The sequence below is a fragment of the Melanaphis sacchari genome, unplaced genomic scaffold (genome assembly GCF_002803265.2).
Source record: "Melanaphis sacchari strain LSU unplaced genomic scaffold, SCAv2.0 Contig43_pilon_pilon, whole genome shotgun sequence".
NCBI lineage: Eukaryota > Metazoa > Arthropoda > Insecta > Hemiptera > Aphididae > Melanaphis > Melanaphis sacchari.
The window spans coordinates 1454725-1478567 of NW_020271284.1; the positions used below are offsets into that span (position 1 = coordinate 1454725).

At 23.7% G+C, this 23843-nt stretch overlaps 2 protein-coding genes across 6 annotated transcripts in view; one reads left to right on the top strand and one right to left on the bottom strand.

The window, feature by feature from the left end:
• LOC112597668 (proline-rich protein PRCC) lies at positions 1-6866 on the top strand. 3 transcript variants are annotated; one of them, XM_025343816.1, is made up of 7 exons: positions 1-240; positions 310-634; positions 701-757; positions 1786-2199; positions 2309-2515; positions 2609-2712; positions 6781-6866. In XM_025343816.1, the coding sequence occupies exons 2-6, from the start codon at positions 314-316 to the stop codon at positions 2693-2695; spliced, it is 1086 nt and encodes a 361-aa protein (XP_025199601.1). In that variant the 5' UTR covers positions 1-240; positions 310-313; the 3' UTR covers positions 2696-2712; positions 6781-6866. The 3 variants fall into 3 exon arrangements, with proteins under 3 accessions (XP_025199601.1, XP_025199602.1, XP_025199603.1); XM_025343817.1 differs by having other exon boundaries at positions 2609-2709; positions 6779-6863; XM_025343818.1 differs by lacking the exon at positions 6781-6866 and adding an exon at positions 2908-3042 and having other exon boundaries at positions 2609-2710.
• Positions 3998-23843, bottom strand: part of LOC112597667 (sodium/hydrogen exchanger 9B2-like) — a 27456-nt gene continuing 7610 nt past the window's right edge. For 2 of the 3 annotated variants that reach the window (XM_025343813.1, XM_025343814.1), the window contains 9 exons: positions 15148-15205; positions 11067-11363; positions 9732-9914; positions 8994-9169; positions 8787-8893; positions 6756-6914; positions 6423-6566; positions 4537-4638; positions 3998-4308 (listed from right to left, as the gene is read on the bottom strand). In XM_025343813.1, coding sequence (XP_025199598.1) covers positions 4138-4308; positions 4537-4638; positions 6423-6566; positions 6756-6914; positions 8787-8893; positions 8994-9169; positions 9732-9914; positions 11067-11363; positions 15148-15205 — 1397 coding nt within the window. In that variant the 3' untranslated portion in view covers positions 3998-4137. Of the gene's footprint in view, positions 4309-4536; positions 4639-6422; positions 6567-6755; positions 6915-8786; positions 8894-8993; positions 9170-9731; positions 9915-11066; positions 11364-15147; positions 15206-20315; positions 20415-23843 lie in introns of those variants that run through there. The other variant, XM_025343815.1, reaches the window with a different exon arrangement.

A 23843-nucleotide genomic window follows, 5' to 3' on the forward strand; every position in this document is an offset into this window, starting at 1 on the left:
TTTAGTTAAAAAATGACAAGTTAAAATCACAAGACTCAATTAGATAAAACTTTAATAGATTTATTGATTTAAATAGCAATAATATTATGTTAAATATAAAATATGCTATACCTATTTAATCGATTAAAAAAGTACTTTCATTCATCGTAATTGCAAGTGAGGACCAAGTCATAAAACCTTCAACATACAAATATATCAACAGTTTTCTAAAATTAAAAGTGTACGTTCAAGTAAAATTAAGTGAGTACATGAATTACTATTAATTTCTATTAACATAATGTAGATATTTATTTGATTGTGATTTGTTAGTATAATGTCACTCGTGGCGTATGCAGACAGTGATTGTGATTCAGATGATGACAATGGCGAAGAAATAAAGCCATCACTTAATGTTGAAAAAGTAGTGACTAATAAAATTGGTAGTAAACCATTTTTATCGTTGCCTGAACCTAAGTCTTTTGAAAATGTGAAAACGATAGATGATTATGATTCAGTTGTTAAAGAAAAACCAGTAGTACATACAAAACTGATGGTCAATAGCTTTCAAGAAAAAAAAGAAATTCCATTATTTCCTACATTACCTAAACCTAAAACTGGAGGAAAAGTCAAAATAATGGTTTCTTCATTAAATGAAGTACCTATTCATAATTTAAAACTTAACATAAATAATTGATATGATTTTAATCTTTAATTTTTGTAGTTTTATGATGAAGATGACGATTATCAACCAAAATGCAAAATTATGAAACCTTCAAATGTAAGTTTCAATTGTTTATATATAATTTGAGGTAAATTCAAACCAATTTTAATTATTTTGTACAATTTTTTATTTGTTTTTAAATTAGTAAAAATGTTAAAACTTAATTTAAAACATTTTCTAAGCATGACAAATGATGTATTAAGATTTGAAAGCTTATGTTCTTAAATTATATTTTTAGTAAATAACTAAAATAACATATTTCAATGGGGTTTAATTTTAAATTTTAGCCTAAATTGTGGGCATGCATAGTATAGCAGTGTTTAATTATAGTCACTAAATACTAAATAGTCTTGTGATTAAATACCATCTGGTGATGCTTGCTCTTAAATGGTTGACGATCCAAGTTTTTAGCATTTAAGCATTGTGGTGTTCCACATAAGAAAATACACATTTCAAAAATCAACCATATATCGTAACAAAAATGATATATTATGATATATAAATATATAATATAATTTAATGTATTATATATCGCAACTAATGGACTGGGTTTTTGAAGCTTAATATAAAAAAAACAAAATACAATTATTATATACCTATTTGCTATTGCATAGGTTTTAAGCTACATTAATGCATATTTTTGTTAGTAATAATTTTAAAATAGGTATTAATTCTGATTTTGATATTTCAACTACAACTTAATTATCTTTAAAATGTATTTCACATTTTAATCTTTTGTAATTCATACAATATTTTTTAAATTATGTTAACGCCTTGATAAAAAAATAATCAAAATTTAATCGATAAGGCATAAAATGTATATTTTCAAGGTTAAAGGTAATACATTTATTTTTTTAGTTTACCATTATTCTTATATTTTTTGGAACAAAATAAATTGTTAATATATTGCAAGACTTGGAAAGAGTAACTAAAATTTTTAATTATATATTTAAGTATTTATAGTATGATGTTGTATGGTTCAATATGTTTACCCTGTTCACCATAATATTGCTATCAATTAATTTTATTCTAATTCATTTAGTATATCATACGTTTATGAGTAAATTTGTCTTGTGGTTTTACAGAGTGGATGCGGCTTATTCTCCATGTTGCCCGATCCCAAAAATAAAAAAACAAGCAAAGCTTCAACAACTATATCAATGGTTCCTAGGGCAACAATGCGTACAATTAAAAACAATCAAGAAACTCTTAAACCCAAAACAACTGAAATTAAGTGTTTTGAAACTAAACCAATTGAAGTTGAAGATGGAGCTGATGATGATGATGATCAAGAAGATGGTGATTTCTTAGGATTAAACAAAATAAATGAAGTGCTTGATGTAGCACCAATTGCTGGATTTGATTTGCCTGAAATACAAACAAATACAACTATAATTGAAGACGATGACAGAGTTTATGGACCAGTGTATTGTTCTGAACCTAGTGAATCTGACCTTTATGAAGAAGATGAAACTAAACTAATTCTTGACTCAAATGCTGTATGTTTAATGCTTATAATTTTTTTATAAACACTAATATTAAAATAAGCATTTAATACATATTACATAGGTATAATTTAATTAATTATTTATTTATTTTTTATAAAAGTTGAAACAACTTAGTGATCCTGGGAAGACTCAGATAAAACAAGTTGAAGTAATAAATGTGGATATGCGTCAAGTTTTGGAAGAGTCTCAACAATGGTTGCAGAAGAATATGACAGAGGAATATGCAGAAAGTAAAAATGTCAGTAGTGATATCAATATAAGTGGACAATCAAAACGTAAACACCAGATAACATATTTAGCTCAACAGGTAATGATACAAAAAATGAGATATATAATATTATATTATGCATCTATTTTAAATCAAATATTAATATTTAATACAATTTATAAATGTGTACAGGCTAAAGCCAATGAGTTGAAACTTAAAAACATGTGGGCTGAAAATAGAATGACCAGAAAGCAAACACAAGCTAAATATGGATTTTAATTGCTGAAAAAAAAAAGGTTTGTTACTATTAAAAAAAATAAAATTATGTTTTTGAAATAATTCTTAGTGTACATAATATACAAATACAAATTAATTAATAAATATAAAATGTTTAAATAAAGTTATTATTAATAGTTACTCTTATGCTTATATATATGTATTTTTATTATTTTTAAATTTACAATTATAATTATATATTCTACACTCTTTCAGAGTAACAAACATAAATAATTTAAGACTTAACATTAACATACATGGTTAGAGGATAAATCCAATAGTATCACTCTGCAAGCTATTTTATAATTAAATTTCCTGAAATGTAGCAAGAATATTTCATTTTTATAACAGATAAACAGTCAATGTTAACATAAATTTAATATAACTTTGTTATTATTATTGTAGAAAAATGGACTTATTTAAGGTATTTCATAATTTTAATACCTAGTTTAAATTATAAAAACAAGACTGCTAATTTTATTCTTTAAATAATTGTTTAAAAATGATCACATTAAACTAGTAATATTATAAATAAATTAAGTATACAACTAATATTAAACATAAAGTGTGTCTGATATAGTAAGGAAACAACGATTAGTAAATGGAAAGAGATCAATGAGTCTTAAACAGATCTTTGAATAATTTTGAAAAATAAAATAAAATTTTAATATAAAGATGTTATATCTAAATTCTAAATCATTATTTGAGTAAACTATATTAATCTTATATATTTTAATATCAGTGCTTTTGCATAGACCAAAATCATAAGTTAATTATTAAGCTTAAAAACTTTGGTCTAAATATTAATTTGTGAGTGAGACACTAAAGTAAATTATATTATATTTAAATTTTTAAGTTTCTAAATGTAAATAACATCAAATTACCATTTTGAGTAATGCAATTAATTACCGTATATTTTTGTGGTTGATATGATTGATAAGGTGTAATATAAATTATATATTAATATATGTATTATTACTGCTATATTTACAAATTTTATTTTATTAATTACCATGGCTATTTTGTTTTTTTTTAATTGAATATGAAAGCAAAAACATTTTTTTATTGCTAAATATTTATGATTAGATTAATATGAAAAACTTTTTTCAGACCTAAATCTTGACTGCACTAATATAACCTGTTTTAATTATTAAAAAAAAAAATTTTAAGGAGAAAGGATATACGGAATTCTTCGAGAATTAATTGTTTTGCATTATATGTATAAAATAATAATCTTAAAGATTATAATTTATAATAAATGCAAAAAATTAATGGTTAAGGCTCTGGTTAAAAAAAATATAAAAACCAAGAAATTAGTTTTATGTATTTAAGTAACAACAATGAAAATTTGACTAGCATTAATAATAGAACAAACTAATATTGATCAATTATTAATTTCATTGTTTGAACAAGATTCTCTGTTCGGTATAATAAATAATAATTAATCAATATTGTTTCCTCAATAAGTGTTCTCCCCGTAGTGTCATGATAATCGCTCCTATTGGTGCAGTGATCAATATTGCTAATACACTGATTGCCAATACATCAGATGCATATGGTATTAAGCGTTCATCACGACTGCGCGCCATATCCAATGCGATTGGCCCAATAGCTGCCTGTTCAAAATAAATCATAGTTTATTATTTGTCAATATATTTCTTTGCTAGAGAAATAATATGTTTTAAAAATTAATTTTGTACATTTTTTATAATAGTATCTACATAAGTTCGATAATTAAGCACCGGCTATTTAGTATTTCTAATATTATTATTATTTAATAAACATTGTTCGTTGTAAATGCATTTCGAACTATGTAGATAGATAGTATAACTTTAAAATCTTACTTGAACTGTTGCTTTTGGTAACCATGCAATATTGACGAAAATTTTTTCACGTAAATTGAAATTAGTATCCTTTAGAACGAAGAAACACGTAACCACTCTTACCTGGAAGAAAAATAATAATAATTAACAGTAATATTAATAGTAATAGTAATAAGTAATAACTAGGTAGGGCTTTGAAGTTGTAGGAGCTAAAAAAGGAAAAATATGCACGAAAAAATTACAAAACATGCGTTAAAAGTTATGTTAAATATACAAACAAATGATTCTAAATTCCAAAAAAATATTACATCAGATGTTGTTAATAAATTAATAAAATAAAAACTGTTTATAAATTATAACTGAAAAAAAATTGCAGCCGGTTGATATTTTGACATCTTAACGAGTTGAAAATATTATTAAAAATATTTTTTCAGTATTTTTTAATTTGGGATAAATATCTTTGTAGATAATTTTGAGTTTTGTATTCAATATCAATTAAAATACATAGGTTAGGTTAAAAAAATCAATATTTTAAAAAAAATATGATATATGCATAATATGTGTATAAAATCAATAAAATATGCGCTTTTTTAGCTAAAGTTAACAATTTATGTAAGATTAGTATTTTGTATAATTACATTGTACTTGTTCAGTTCAAGTTTCTATCTTGGTCTGCTATAAACTGAGAGCATACATAACAATATGCAATTCCTACAACTTCCTAGTCGTAATAACTTATTGCTATTATAATTTAAATGTGTTAATACTTAATAGGCAATTATCTATAAAATAATTTCGATACAGACACGGGTGTATAATAATCCATATAATATTATATAATACTCATTAATAAATAGTAATTAATAAATATTGCTAAGCGAGTCATAGAGTTCCACGTGGATATCTAAAACATATGGTATATTTGTTTTTTTTTTTTTTTACATTTTTATTCAGTGGTCAATTGTAATGATCATTGATAAGCTTAATAGCGTGTAGTAGACGACAGTGATTAATACAACATTAAACCGATTAATCAAAAATAAAAATGCGAATTCGTGGCATATTATATTATATTTAATTTCATTCTAGAAGTGTTGCGATTGATAGATTTTCTCATCGAATAATAATTAATCAAATGTCGCAAAATTCAACTCGGTTGTTAAATAAAAAAAAAAAAAAAAACTGAATAAACAAATCTCTATTCTAAGTGATTGGAAACTGAAAGTTTTTTTTTTACTTAAATATTTCTTGTATCATCTTGACTGTCGTCAGAAAATAATTCCGTCATGAAATTCACTGTCCATTAACTTCCCTATGTCCAACCGTATAGGTACATTTTCGAGATTTGACATTTTTAATGTTTTGAATTCAAATCCGTTTTTTAATATCATGTATCATCGTTTGGTTAATCAATACACGACTATGACACAAGTCAAAAAGGAAAATGGTGGGGAGGGGGGTTGTGTGTTTGAGAAGACTTGTTTGTGTACAAAGCAATCGCATTATTTAATATAATTTTTTTTTTTAACAAAAATTTTAGGTAATATTTTTAAGGGTTTTACTAATTGGTTTTAAACTTAAGAATTAATTTCTTAATATTCGATTTGAAAAAATAAAAATAAATTTTATAAATTTAAAATGGTTTTGACTTCTGAGACAGTATATTAAGACCCTTAAAAATCAAATGTATACGAATACGTTTTGTCTTTATATTTTACGTGAACCGTAAAGAAAATAAATAGTGTGCTGACATCTTAATAATGAAGTCACAGAACACACTCACTTGTACACCACTATATCTCGTATTTTTTTACACTACACATTCGCATAAAAATTTAACCAAAATAATGCTGGTAATCTGTAGTCGCCCGCATACGTATCTACTAAAAACTTTTCACGGCACTTACCAATGATGTGATGACCAACAAGATGGACGCTGACGTAATTAAATTCGGTCGTATGCTGCTCAAATCGATTTCCGTTCCAATGGAGGCGAACAATAAAGGCTCCATTAAGTCCCACACGTCGTTTGTCGCTATTTCCACGGCGTCCTATGACGATAAAATATTATTATTATAAAATTTTAGTTTAATCAATCTGAAGCCTGATCGATCGTCAGATTAATTTAGGAATTATTACAAATTATTATTATATTAATGCATTTGACGAGCTAGTTGAATTTTTATCTACGCTAAGCCCTGTCGAGTTTTTATATAATTATCTCACCAGTCATCACTTACGCTAAAACTATTGTTTTTTTTCCAGCATATCGCCGAGACAAACGCAGCAGTCATGATCGCCAGAGGACCGGCACCCGGTAAATCGATCATTTTCGATCCAAATGTGAGCAATACTCCGCCGGCTGTTATTATATACGTCCGTTTTATGGTCAAATGTGTCTATAAATAAAACATTGTATAATATTTTTACGAATCATATATAAATACTGTAATTTATAATATATAAAATAATGTAATTAAAAATAAATATATATTATTTTCATCACATCGAAAATTGTCTATATTAATTCAAGTCTAGATTATAAAGGGACAAGGGTGACCTAAAATTATGAAAAATTATCGTTTTCATTTATTTCCTATTTTTATTTTTAGTTAAAAAATCGTTAAAATAATTGCTATTGCAATTAAACAATGAATTATAATTTAAAAAAATCAAATTCATGAATACAAATATGAGTTTTATAATATTTATTTTTCAATTTTTTCAATTTATATTATTTTCATAGCGATATCTAGATACCTATAAATAATGGAAATATGAATATTATTTTTACAATATCAACCAGAACTTCTTACATATTAGCATCTCTAACGTCATTAGCTTTACCCCAAACAACACTTAATCTAAAACTTAGTTAGCTAATTAGCTTATTAATTGTTATGTTTCTATGAAATTTCATATTCATTTATTTTTAATGTATCAAAATGATAATGTTATTGACATTAGATTAGCAGTTATCATAAAATTAACAAATCAATTTTACATTGTCAAATTCACACTGCTGATAAGAAAGGCAACATAGTTCGTGTATACTATGCGTTACACTTGATACGTATAGAAGTAAACAGGTGCTCCTTAAAAATTGAAAAGATTACAATTTCTAATAGACTTACATTTTTCATGACAACTAACAAAGTTTCGAAATGTTAAGATTATTCGAAAGATATAAAAAAGAAAATACCAACACTTGTCAAGTCGATCAGAAAATAGAAATAATAAGGTGTGTGTAATTATATTAGTGTTTGGTTAAGTAGCTTAAACAATAAAGCCATAGAAAATATAGTTTTTGACAAAACATTGCAAAAATTTAATTTAGTTTTTAAATCGAGTGTCAAGATTTATTAAATTCGAGTACAAAAATTCATGAGAAATAAAAAAAAAAATGTAATTTAGTCCAACGCAAATTACATTTATGAGTTAAAAGTGATGGATAGGGATGAGTCAATAATAATAATTAATAGTTATAATTAGTCTAAAACAATTATATACTTAATAGTTAATATACTCTTAGTAAAATTATATTTTAGTAAGAATTTGTCTTTAAATTTAATTACTGTATTATTTTATTACTATATTAATATATTTTTATAAGTAGTATATACTTATAAAAATATATTAATATAAAATTATTATTTATTAATAGTTTCAGTAGGTTACCTATGCTTATAAAGTATTACATCAATGTATCAATTTACTATAAATTTAAACCGATAATATGAATATTAGGTACTACACTTTTTTTAAACGTAGAATACTTTTCTCTTGGAACTATTTAGGAAAACGTTTATCATGATTTCATGAAATATTTGAGATGCTCATATCTTCATATAGACGTCTATTTACAACATACAGTTTGGTTCATCAGAACATGGTATTTAATTTTCAACCCCTTCATCTCCAGCGACACCATTCAGGATTGTTAAATATGTCAAAATGGTTGTTTATGAAGTCCAAAAAATAATAAATATTACAGTTTCGACTCTCAAAACGGCAAGATATATTATGTTTTTGTATGTCAAACAACTCGACGCTATTATTATTATCGACAAAAAACTAAATCACTGAACATCGAAACAACAACAAAAGAATAGAAAAGATAAACTCGTAACAAGTCTAGAAAGACTTAAATTAGGCACCTACTAGAAATCTTACATGATTTTTTCCTAGTATCGGGACATTGAAGGACTCAAATTCGAATTTATATGTTATTATAAGAAATTGTATAAGTATGATAAATTTGTAATACGTACTTCGCATTTGTGCGGAATAAAGCCGGTGATTAAGCCCCAAACGATGCCTACACAGACTCCAATGCCTACTTCTATGGGTCCTCGCATGGCGTTCGTCTCCCAACTACCTGAATGGAAAGGAAAAAACAAACAAATACTAAATCAACAACGAATTTCACGTGAACCAACATCGTGCTGTAATAATATAAGCGTTTAAACAAGTCATACCCTCGGAAAATATGATACTGAGACATACTCCGAATGCGGAAATCGCGAATATGTCGTCGAAACTGCACGCGGCCATCACCAATGTTATGATGCCTTTATCTTCGCCAAGACCCTTTTGTTTGAAGTCCAACAGCGCCGGGAGGATTACCGCCGAACTTACTGGACTCAAAATACATCTGTGGATAGAAGAGTTAAATGAGTGAGGCCAATTTTTTGTTATTAAAAATAAAAATCACAAATGAAAAGACATTAAAAGAGCATTCAACAAATGCGTGCTTATTGAAGTGTGCACATACATAATATAATATAATACAACATCGATGTAGGCGGAAATGTAATTTAATTCTAAGGAAGGTGGTCAAAAATGTAAAAAGTGAAACAAATTTTCAAATGTTACCTTTTACTTCTAGTGTTTAAGATAATGTTTGTTCCTTTTATGTTAGAATTAATTACCTATAGTGTAAAAATTGTGATTACACATTTATTTAATATCTGTAATAAAATAAGTGTTTATCTATATTCAAGATGAGATGGGCTGGGTCAAAAAATAACTTACTTTTGGCTTCAAGAATATATTAAAATAAAATAAATCTTTTTTTTAAATAATAACAATTCGTTCTAAAATTGTAACAAACTAATCCTACGTAATCCAACACCTTCCAATATCCGTCTACTAATGTCGATCATCATAATGATATATTATAGTAACTATTATATAATATAAATATGTGTTTTTACCCGAGCAACAGTCCCCAGATCCACGGCAGTCCAAGTAGGTAATGTGTAACCACGGCTGCGGCAATTGTTTCGGTGATGCACGGTAGTATGGCTAATTGGGTGACAACCAGACTGAGCTTCTTCAACATGGCTGGGTCAAGACTGAGACCGGATGCCGCCAACAGCACTGTGAGCGCCACTTCCCTGCAACGGCAACAATACAACCCCGACCGGGAATGGACCAGTTAGGATAACGACGACAAAAACTACTACAACGTGACATTATTTCAATCTGTATTTTACAGAATAAAAATTTAATTTTTGTAAATGCCATTTTTCAATGTATATAATAATTATAGCGTTATTGTTAATTGTTTTTTATCTTAAAATTTAAGGGACTTTTACAGACGTACAGTGTGTAGATTAGTATGTACACCTTATATTTCATTACATAGTACTAATGTCTACTATCGCCTATTACTACTTTACTCGTGTTTTTTAAATTTTAAAATTTAATTACTTGTAAATAAAATTAAAACTAATTCTATTGTTGCTAATGTTTTATAATGGTGTTTATACAAAATATAAGGTTTTATAAATATACAAATGATAAAATATCTTTAAATGTTAAATGATACATTTCTAAATAATTCAATGTTAAAAAAGGAATCATCTTTTAGTATGTACATTAAACAATTTGTATCACACTGTGTTTGTCCTTGTATAGTATACTTATTAATTATAATTATTACACATAACTAACCGATAATCACCTTATCATTACTAAACTATAAAATCTATTTGAATAATTGATGAAAATTTAGCAGTAATTATGTATTATTTATTATGCTTTATTTATATATTATATAAGTTAGGTATTCAACTAATTTTATAAAATGTAGACATATATTTATGATTTTTAAGAAATACTAAGAAAAACATTTTTATTGGCCGAAAACGATATTAGTTAGATTATATCCTGCATAAGTGCATCATACTTAATAATATGAGTATGTGTCAGTGGCGTAATCATGGTAGGACGCATTGGATACACAGCTCTAGGGCCTAGACTATAGGTAGATCTACATTATGCAACGATTGATAAGTGATAACATTATTATTTTTTAATGTTGTTCGATAATATTACGTTGTAATTGTTTTCGTTCGGAATAAAGTATGATTAATCTAATTTAAAAACAAATTTGTTCTCGTGATAAAATGTTGACCTCTCCCCCATATGTTCTAATTACGCCACCTATAAGTATTGGTACAGGTGTGCGCATGTACGTACGTATTGTCATTATAGTGCTATATTATTGTATGTATATAAACAGGTCGCGCTGGGCGACATCGAACCTCAAATTTATAATATGTGGCTGGAAGACGTTTTGGTTCACATCGTAGAGACCGGTATTACGGAGCACAACGCCAACAAGTAGCATGCCGAGCAGCGGCGGCAGGTACAGCATCCCTGCGATCTTTCCGCATGCCCACGAGCATGAGATCAGCAACATGACCGAGGCCAACTGCGAGTCGGGCGTCATATCGAAGAAAAAATACATCACGCACCAAGACATCAGCACACACGCGACAGACGTGGTAACGTTGAACACGGGATGTATCTTGCATAACCAGGAAGTAGACATCCGTTCGCTAAAAAATTAAGCAAAATATAATGTAAAATGTATGCATGGTAATAATACGACGATTTTTATGTATGTTGATGATTTCATGCCGCTTATATAACCCTACCGTCAGGGGGAAATAAGTTATGGTTTCGCTTAAACGTATTTGGAGGGCCACATACCGTTTGAAAAAAAATTGCCTGATTCAAAATTAGTTTTAGAAGAACAAAACATTTTGTTAATTTTTTTTTTTTTTTATAACCACTAAAATATTTTTTCTATCATATTAAATGTATTAATGTATTTCAAAAAAATTTGACCATTTTTAAAAATTATTTTATAACATTGGATAAATAAATTTTAAATAGATCATTAAGTTACCAATACATTATTTCCAGAATTAGAATTCCGAAGAAAGATAAAAGAATATAATTGTATTATGTGTACGATATTTATGACGTAAACCAATGCTAGTCAATAAAAATACTAAAAATATAAAATGAGCAATATCGCGTGCTACTATAGATATGTCTTCTTTTAAATGTGACATAGAAAACTTATATTTTAAATACCTATGCAATCGGATGTGATAGAAAAAAAAATAATAAGTTAACATTCGTTTTTAATACCTCTCGAATTTAAGTCGACAAAAACTCAGGTATCTATGTTATGTTATAATTTAAAGTGAATAATAGACGACCTAATAACTATCAATTCATTGTTTTATTTCAAGAAATATGTACGATATAGAGTATAAATAAAATGCTTTGATAGTAAGAATGCATACATCAATATAATAATTTAATCTATTAAAATAATTTCTCACTTAAATAGAAATTAAAACAAATATTCTTTATAGGAATAAATATATCATTGTAAAATCATTTATCATAGTGCTATCCAGGTTTCGCGAAGAATCCAAAAATATGGATTAGTATTTACCACGAATAAATTTTTTTTAAATGTTTTCGTAATACGAAATATAATAGACCACATATTTTAGATTCTTAGCTGAACGATGAATATATTGATTTTACAATGATGTGTTTTGTAGTAGTGTCTACAAAAACAACTATTAACTATCAACTATCAACTTTTGGGAAATTAAAAATGCTTCGATTTTTAACATTATGAGAGGGGGTCTTTAATAGCAAATTAGATGTAGTTTTTTTTTATCGGAGAGTGGAGGCCAAGGGGGTAGTTTAAAAATAAAAAATTCCTAATTACTAATCAAGAAAAAACGGGGATTTTCATGTTATAATAGTTTTACGAAAAATGTATTTCTTTGTTTTATTATGATTCAAAAACAAATAATCGTAAAAACTTGAAATTTTCATCAAATTTATAGTATTTTAATTTTTTTTTAATTATATAATTTTTAGAATATTTTGTATTTTTTAAGTTATTAAAGGCATGAAAAATGTTTTTTCTTTTTTTTTTAAATGCAGATAAAAAATTGTTTACTAGATTTAAACTCTAGAAAATTTAATAAATATTCCACATAAATTATTCTTATATTTTTATAAAAATATTAAAAATACACGGATTAAGTTAGATTATTTAAAAATACATAGATATAAATTTTTAATTTTTATAAAATTTTCAAAATTCAGAATTCGTGAAATTCACTTAGTGATACAGGCCTAATAGACCGTTTCCACTAAGATTCGTTTTTTGTATAAAATATATACATATTACTGAATTAAAATTTAACCCATCTGTCACGTACCAAAGCGATACCAACTTTCCTAGATTTTTAGTTTTTAACTGTTACTAGAATCTATTTCTAACTTCAAACAATTTTTTTTTATAAGTACCCAAAAACTGACTTAGAACTTCAGTTTACCTGCCAAATTTATACCATACAAAATATACAAAATACATAAACATGTAATATATATATAATGTATATATTATTTAAAAATAAAATAAATTAAATTTATACTCAATTATCGTAGGATCCGTATTCTAAAATCAACCGACGAATTTTCAGACTAATTAGTTGAAATTCTTTATTATAATAGACTAATAATATTATTATTCATTTTATCTTTTATTTAAAATATTCAAGTGTAAATTATTTTATCACGTTTATATTCCAAGTAATATAATGCACAAGAATGTTAATTACTGTTTAAAATCAGACGGTTTTATAAATTGTTAAGCTTTTACATTAATAAAAATAAAAATTACCCATATACTTATTTACTATAAATAATAAGTTTTGAATCATCGTTATATTTGTTCTACGACTTTTTGTTGTCTAGGATTCGCATATAAACATAAGTAATAAATCAATAGTTACATACATAGTATACGTATAACAGAAATTAGAATATAAAGTAAGGAATCGTGTTTTACAACGATTTATCTACATTTTATACATTTTTAATTTTTATCTACATATCAGTTTTTACATATTATAATATTTTTTAAATATTTATGTGTACATTAACGAATTAATAAAAGTAGGTATGTGTCACATGAACATATTTTCAACTAAGAATGTATAATATATATGTACATACAAATAATTAACTTAATACATTAAAGCAGGGGTCGGCAACCTTTTTAACCACGCGGACCATTTTTTTTTTCAATTGTTCATTAAGGACCACATTAAAAAAAAAATTATATATATATATATACATACATATTATGATATAATACTTATAATTGTATTGCTATTATAAAACGGTTAGATTAGATTTTATTTATAAAGGGAAAAGAATTATATAACATTGAAAATTATATGAAAAATGTTATTGAACAAAAATAAAACACAAAAATTGACTACCTTTGTGCGGGCCATTAAAGATGCTTTGCGGCCCGCGGGCTGCGGATTGCCGACCACTGAATTAAAGTATATTTTATTATAAATAGTATATTTATAATAAAAATAATTGTTTATTAACAATGAAATTTCAGATTATTTAAAAAAAACTTATTATATTTTGTTCCATAAAATTACTTTTAGACTCTGGTTGGTAAATGACTGTATTGATTTCACAATAAAGAGAAATGGTTTTTTTATATCCAAGTATATTTTTTTAAAGAAAAAAATTCTTTTATCTTTAATTTCTGAACTTTAAGAGAGATTTTTAATACTAAATTTGATCTAGTTTATACTTTTTCAATATAATTAGAAAAAATAAAAAATAATTATAAATTGTTATTAATAATATATACTTGAAAAATTCACCAAATATTTATATTAGCATTTTTTAGAAACTGTTTAAATTTAAAAACATTTTGACTCTTTTTAAATATTTATAGACATTTAAAATTATTTTTCTTTCAATTGAAAATGAAAAAATACTTGAATATTTAATGAGTGCAATGTTGTTTATAAGTTTTTTTTATTTAAGTTTAATAATATAAAATATATACCTATTTACAATACTTTTTGTATCATATGCTTTGGAATTTTACTTTTGACAAAATGTAAGAATGATTTTGTTATAAATGCATATAATTTTCAATTTTAATCAAGACTCTAAAATATCAAAAATATTTTGAAACATAATTACATTATATTTTAAGTTTTTTATAAATATACAAGTCTAGATGGTCGAATAAAGTAAAGTTAGTGAAAACTGCAGAATACAGTATTTGAGTACTCAAAAAGTATAATATAATTTATTTAATACATAAATATATGGAAACAATATACTTTCTATTATAAATATTATAATAAACTGTTTATAGAACCTATAACATTATGTATTTATGTATAATATTATATTATACAATAAATGATAATAACTAGCCACTAGGTTTCTATTAGCCATTAGTCAATAGTCATTACTTACCCTTTTATTATTCCATCTTCTCCACTTGTCATTGTTTGGTAATTGATTTGGCCACTTCCTTAAATTGAATAAATAAATTGTTTAGTTTTATGATAATAATAAATCTTACAAGTTTGCAAAGTTATTTAAATAAATAGGCATTGAAATACATGTGTTTGAAATGTATATTTTTGTTATGTGCGTTTTAACATATCAAAAATACGTAGCTAACGTGCAAATCAAAAGTCATAAATCATAAAATGAAGAAAACTAAAATAATAATAAAGTCTAGAATACAAAAATATTGCATTTAAATAATATGAACAATATTTTCGGGTGTACTTCATACATTTTTTGTACTATACTAAACGACAAATAAATTATACACTTTTCACCAATTGACAACCATATTGATATAAATGAATAAAGTGTGCTTTCTTAATTCTTTATTACTAGAGATAAAGAAATTTGAACTTCACAATAACATGGACTCATCTTAACTTAATATTTTCTTTCATTTAACAATAATAACATGAGTTATCAACACGAACCGGAATACAAATTATTATTCGTGTTTGATCTTTAATCATTACAATTGCAATTGTATATTATTACAATGTCTTCTTAGTTTATAGATAGATTATAGACATATTTACATACCATATACAAATATAATTTAATATGTTGTGTAAAAATGATTTGAGAAAATTTCATATAGACTACAGTCAAAACTACTAAGTTCATAGTGTATATTATATAATACTTATACAATATAATTTACTATAATACTTTAAAATACCACGGATATTAAAGTTTTGCCACTAACTATACTAAGTCATTAACCTGAGGAAGAATTCATATATTACTTATGCTTAAAATTAGGTTTATCAAAATAAGGTTAATTTTCTGTGATATACTTAAAAAATGAGTAAAAATAAAATGTACACAGATCATACATTTCTGTATAGTATTTTATACTATTTTTACAAATAAAAACTCAAATTTAGAAATAAAATAAAAATGATTGTAGTTTGTAACTTGTAATTTTGAAATAAATTATTTCTATTATTTCTATTTATACATATCTAAATATTTTATAACTAGATTACAAAAGTATAAATAGTTTTTATTCGAAACAGTATTTTTATTACTATAGGTATTGTATCTATCAACTATCAAATATACAGAATACAATATATAGAATTGGAACGATAATAGTGAATATGATTAAGTGATTAATAATTTCATACAATGCCGTCTATATAATCTAGTTTCTTGAGTATTTAAATAAAATTATTAAATGCATTGCAGATAATATTTTAGCATTAAAATAAATTGTGAAACTATGAAAAGTGGATAACTAAAAGAATGTAATTAAAAATAGAAAGTATTGAAGTTTTATAATCTAATTAAATATTCCGTTATTACCTATACACCGAATAAAAAAATAATGCTTATTTTAATTCTTTTTTTAAACGTTTACTAATTTTTATATTGTTAAAGAAATATTAAACATATTTCAACTTGAAATTAATTTTAAATATATTTTTATAGTGTAAACATTTGACTAGTTAATAATATAATATTGATGAAACAATTTTAAATATATGGCCTATGTCTATGTGTAATAAAAATATATATATAGTGCCTATACGATATATATTATTAAAACATACCTTACTTGTTCGAGTATTTATCTATATATTCAACTAATTTAATAAATTATAATATTTAACCATATAGGTTAATGTGTGTAGAATTTCAACATAGTTTACTGTGATAAACTATAAATTGTTTTTTTATTTAAAAAAAATTATATCTGTTTACTATATTAGTTTCATTTTTAAAACTAAATCACAAAAAAAATATTTTGTTAGGTCCACATTAATAAAGATTTTATTTTAAGCTTGTATATTAAAACAATCCTTACTATGAACCATATCACACAAAAGACTATGAAACTATTAAGTAATCAATATTGATTGATCGAGAATATATAGTGATACTATTTTATTACTTTATAATTAAATGTATAATTCCCACTTCCCAGAGGAAAAACATTGCACACAGAGCAAATATTGAACCAACTATTATACTATTTTATTAATTACTATATATTAACACTACATGGTTATATTTTCAACTCTTAGATTGAAATCTAGATATTTTTATCATTAAGTCAATTGACTTGAAAATTCGGCTTGAAATACTTTGGTTAAATAATCTTAAAAATGTAATATTATGACCCAAAAAAATATAAACAAAAAAAATGAGAGTTATTTTTAAAAGTAAAAATTCAAACAGTTTATGTTTACATTAAATTGAAAAAAATTGTAAATTTAATAGATACTTAAAGGTAATTAAAAATGTATAATTAACTAATATATTATGCTTATACGCGTACAATAAATAGAAAGAACGTATTTAATTTTCTAACATTAATAAATTACAATATCTAATATAATCAACATCGAAAAATCGTTCAAATGCTTCTTAACTTATTAATATTGTACTGAAATAAAATAACATGTATAATATGTTAATGTTTTTAATAATAGGTAGATATGTATACTAATATTGTTGATGAAAAAAAAAATTATTTTAAGTTGTAATTCATCGTTGAATTGGTGTTAATGAAATTACTATACTCGACGGAATTTAACTGTGAATATTTTTATCTAATAAAAAATAATACTTAGTTAAATATTTTAAGTTGGCAGACAATAACTAACATAATATCATACATTAATTAAAATAAAACTGTAAGTGAATTCGTCTTTTTAAGTGACATACCAATTACTCTCGTAGTTGTATACTAAAGATGCATTTTGATATCTAATATTATGGGATGTCGAAGGGTATCAAATTATAAATATTATTTATAATAATTCTCCATAAAATATTACTGTACAAATAATTGTTTGTAGATTAAATGAAGGCTTTCTGCAGCTGTATACGTGATACCGTCAATACAATCAGTATCATTATTGATTTTTAAGACGTATTTCAGTGTCATTTCTTAAAATATATTATTTAAACGCATTACTGTTAAATCATAAGCGATTTATTTATTATAGTTATATATACATCATTGTTAGTTTACATTTTAAAAGCGCTAAATAAACATAGAAGACATAATAATCAATTATCTACTTAAATAACTTAATTAATTGTTTTATCTTAATATTTGTCATCGTTTATTCAAATTCTATGACTAATTTTGTGTATGTAATAATACCTATACGTCATTTAGTATCAAAATGTACAAATAAACAATGGTGTCAGAGCTAATTTTGAACAGAGAAAAGGACAGACGAAATCAAAAATTAAAATTATAATGAAATAAAAATAACAAAAAAAGGAAAATGTATTTCTTTTAATTTAACTATACCTATTTATAATTAATGAAACTATTTAAGTTTGTAATCGAGTAATAAAAAAAAAAAAAAAAAAATTACAAACGAATTTCTTTATACTATATACAGAGTGCGGCATAAGCCGGCACATGCCGTTCTGTGGGCTCTCGTTTCCGCAGTTGCATCGAAAAAGATGGTCATCAGTTCAAGCATAACCAGTGATTTTTTGTAATTATTTAATAATATAAATAAAATCTATAATATCTAATAAATTTTTATACAATATACATATTTAATTTGTTGTGTTAATTGGGGAACCGACTTAACAAATATATATTCAAAATATATAAAAAAAAACAGTTTTTTAACATTATATTTAAATTTAACAAAAATATAATTTATTAATATTACTATTGTATAACACCTATCAAACTTGTACAATAAAATATAATTTAACATTATTATGGTAAGACTTTTAAAAAGAGGATATAAATTAAACAAAAAATAATAACCATTATTTACTGTCAAGAGCTATGATGATGAACTTATGCAGTCAAGCAGTTGTTATACAGTGATACTAGACGCTTTAAAATCCCATATAGATAATTTTGTAAACTAAGTTTGTTTAAATTATTTGTAGTAAGCTAATAATTTTTATTTTATACATAGTTAATTTAATTTAATTTATAATTATATTCGATTATTTTGAAAAAAATTTTAGTGACAAAAAAAAAACAATCAATTATAATTTTTAATTTGACACTAAAATGTAAAAAAAATTGTCATCCCTGATACAGAAAGAATTATTTTTAAGAAGAATTCCGTAAATAGAGGTGGCATTGTACAATATGTCAATTGATAAAAAATATATTTTGTAAAAACTACAACATATATTCTATATAATTTATAATGTTTAAAATTAAACAATAGTCAATACTAAGAATTGATAACTATTTAATTAAATAATATTCATATTTAACTATATTTATCTACTATAGGTTTTTTTTTATTACTTTAATTTTTAACATGTCATCTATTAATATAATATACTATTAAGCTCCTATATACCTACTATTTGGCACTTTAGTTTATTGATACTTCGGATCTCAAATTATTATTTTATAAATTATATTTGCAATAACAAAATAATTATAAGTTAAATTCTATCACTAAAAACTTTCAGTAAACAATATATTAAATAATTTCCTTTATTAATACATGAGAATTGAGTTCATAACTGTTGCTTACTAAACATTCAATATAATAGACTAGACATGATTATATTATATCGTATACACACACAGTGGATCATTATTATAGACAAAATTAGAGTAAGACCACTTATCCTTAATAATAATAAAGAGAATAAAAAAAAAAATATTGATGTACAAGTACATATATATTGATTATCTTATACCCAATATTTTTTTTTCAATAGTCGTCTATTTTAATACTTTGAAGCATAATTATATAATTTAAAGGAAATTAATACAACGATACTATCATAGATTCAGTAAATATATTTGAATAAAGGCGATTATTTTCAAATCTATTAACACCTATGGTGATTACCTATGTGAAAATGTAAGTTTTTTTCTCCATTAAAATAAAATATTATCTGCTAGCGTATAAAATAATTTAATGTTAATATTTTAAATTAATTACAAACGTTAATCACGTAAAAAAATAATTAGATACTAAAAAATACGTGTTTATAATGTCCACACTGTTAAACTTATGAGTAACATTTAAATAAATTATTGGTATCTTTCTTATTTTCCTAACAACGATAAGTATAAATGCACATTTTTGGTAATGAACAAAAACACTAACCTCTTTAGTAAGTTATAATCCAAAGTTGATTAGCTTGGTTTCTCTTAAATTTTAATTATTTTAAGCTTTTAAATTCTCCTATTTTGGAGAATTTAAAAAACAATGCTAATAAAAGTTTTTTGAATAAATTACTTAGTTACATTTTTGATGTCAAGTATTCAAACTGATATATATATATATATATATATATATATATTATATTTCTACTAAAATAAGAACTACACTATACTTTATTTCACGCACGACTGAAGACTATCTTCATTAATATTTAGTTAAGAATTATACATATTTATAATCATTTCGATGATAAAGCATGAACATTGACATGCATATGTCAACCATTTTATAATTTTAATATCACTATAATTAAATAGCTACATCATTAGTATTAATTATTTTTTAAACAAAAGTAAATATTTGATAAAAAGCAGTTTTTATGAAAAATATTATATAAATAGACATTATAATCTATACTATAATTATACAGGGTGATATTTATTAAGATAAAGACTTATTTTTAAAGGTGTGTTAAGGTAGTTTGTGTTAGTGAACTAACTAGTAAAAAGAGTAGTGGGCAGTGGCCCAACATTTTACAGAGTACTCTATTATAATACTAAAAGGAAAATATTTTTTGTATTCTGCTTTATAATATAAATTTAAATTGCTGTCATCCAAGAAAAATAAACAACTTAAAAATAATTAGACCAATAAAAAAAAGTAAAAATATGTTTTTTTTTTTTTGTAATTACTCAAACTATATAAAAAAAAAAAATAAAAAATATTTAAAAATTAAGTTTTATATTTAGAATACCAGTACAAGAAATACTCAATAGTGAATATCTATAGGTACCATATAGTTTATGAAAATATAATAATTAATAAAAGCAAGTAAAATACGCAGTATTGGTTTACTCAATATTGTTCTATTGCCTATTTATCTATAAAATATATTAAAATATCACATTAAATTATTATTTTCTATAAATAATACTGCATACCTAATTATACAATAAGTTTGGATGGAAAAATACAATTTTATTAAAATTTTTTATTTATTTTTTTTAAACTTTTTAATTTTGTTTGTAAATTATTTTTCAATAACAATACAATAACATTAGTTTAATACCAAGGCACTCAATTCATAAATTGGTTCAATCTACGAACATTTTATTAATTTATTATGCTCCGATGTAAAACACAATACAATTGCGTTTAAATATATATATATATATATATGAATTAAATTATAGAACAAGTTATAAAATCTAAAATAAATTACTTAAGTAATATACTAATTCTAGTCAATTGAAATTTAATTTGTACTTGATTAATATTTATGTCCTGGTGTCAGAGTACTATATTTTTATATTAACAACTATAATATATTACAAGTTAAGTTGCATGCGAATGATTTACTAAAGATTTAACATTTTGTTCTTAACTACAGGGGTCAACAACCGGTTATATTTTCTGGAGAAGGGAAATACAAGTTCTTGCTACTTACTGTTACTAAAACACATATCTTTGTTATAATCATACAAATATTTAAATGTGATGTAAGAACAAAATTAAATGTATCTTAAGATCATTTTGAGTTTTGGATTTCTTGTTCAAAACGTTTTAATTTTTTTAGGAATTGGATTAAAAAACAATATCAATATAAATGAATTAAATTTATTATTTTGGTTTTGAAAAAAATTAGATTCTTTAACAAAATAAAATATCACAGATTTTTTATCTCATACTATATAAATTACCACTATACTAATGGGCTCTCAAAATTAATACTAAAACTACAATGAAACCATAGAGGTAACTCAGTACAATTATAATTTTTAAGTTATAACCAACAATAACTATAAAAAGTATTTAGGTCACTAGAAAAAGAAATTGGATACGATTCAAAATATTATTATTATAATTAGATAGAAAATAATCAATAATTTATTATAATAATAAAGCCAGCACTCTAATAATATCTTTTAACATCGAAATAAAATTTAAACCTAGGTACTTTTATTAAATGCTCAATGTCATGTTATATGCAATTTGTTGAAAAAATCTTTATAATAAAATAATAGAATATATAATTACCTAGTAATTATACACCTTTAATAACGTATATTGAAATTTTCACATTATAATATGATATCGAACTTAATGAAATAATACACCTTAAAATGGTTCTTAAAATATAATATAATATAATGAATTATCTTTAAGCGCAATGATTGTATGATAATAATGACCAATGATGCAAATAAGTTTTATTCTTTCTAGTAAAGTTATGATTTTGTAGCCCACTGAAATATTGGTATCTAATTGTCGATAAATGCACCTATTTAAATTAATTTTGATAATATTAAAATTACATAATGATTTAACATAAAATATAATATATAGCTCGAATATGTTATACTAAAAACTAAAAAATAAATAAAACAAATAATTTAAATCCAAAAAAGAATAATTATATTTAATCACAGGCTAGAATTGTAATAATTTTGGTTAATTTTAATTCCATGTAACGTGAATAATTGAAAAACAAACACAGTTAATTTCCTAATGATTTATATTTCTACATCATATTGCTTGCCTTATTTATTGTTTAATATCGTAAACAATTAACATACTATATACAATTATTTGTTAAGTATAAGATAGTAAAAATAATGTTAATATATTAGTGAAAAATTAAAAAAACAAATTTAACTACATTAAATGTAATTAAATAATCCTATAAGTGTGCAAATATACTTTGCAGTTACAAATTATTAAGAACTCTGATAGTTAAATGCAATATTATCATGCAATTGATTAAAGAGTATACTTGTCAATACTTAATATTATAACATTTAAATTTTTAAATTAATTATGTTTTTTGAAACAAAATTCAATTTAATGTGTTTAATCATATAAGTACTTTTAATACTTGCATATTATTATTTTTATAAAAAAAGATTACAATGAATGCAACAAACGTCATATTTTAAAATAAATATTAATGAAACATAATGTTGTATTATTAATATAATGTTAATGTATTGCTTAGTTTTAAAATTTTTTTACATACAAATTATTCTACATTACATAATTACAAATTACAAATTAAGCAAAAATAAATTAATACTTACAATTTATATTTGTATTTAAACATTTTTTAACTTATCTTTTTAGAATAAATACATTTTATTCTACGAAATTAAATAGGTAGGTATATATTATGTAAATTTACTTTTTAAATTTATTTATTATACCTACATGTCTATCATTTATTTACTATATTTATATTTCAACCATTTATAAAAAAATATACATTTTTCATAAAAAAGACACTGCCTAAAAATTTATGAAATAATATACCTATACATTTTTGTGTAATTTTCTTATCAGTAAAACTAATTATCAAGATAAATAGAAATTAACGTTTATGAAAATATTTTTTTTAATATTATCTGAATTACTCAATTATCTAATTAAGAACACTATTTTTGAAAAAATTATTTTTACTATTTTTTATCGTTAATT

Bases quoted from the DNA above. Each gene is read 5' to 3' on its own strand.
- LOC112597668 (XM_025343816.1), top strand. From the start codon at position 314: ATGTCACTCGTGGCGTATGCAGACAGTGATTGTGATTCAGATGATGAC. The intron at 635-700 runs GTACCTATTCAT...TAATTTTTGTAG, and splicing joins TGGTTTCTTCATTAAATGAA to TTTTATGATGAAGATGACGA. The intron at 2,200-2,308 runs GTATGTTTAATG...TTTTTATAAAAG, and splicing joins TAATTCTTGACTCAAATGCT to TTGAAACAACTTAGTGATCC.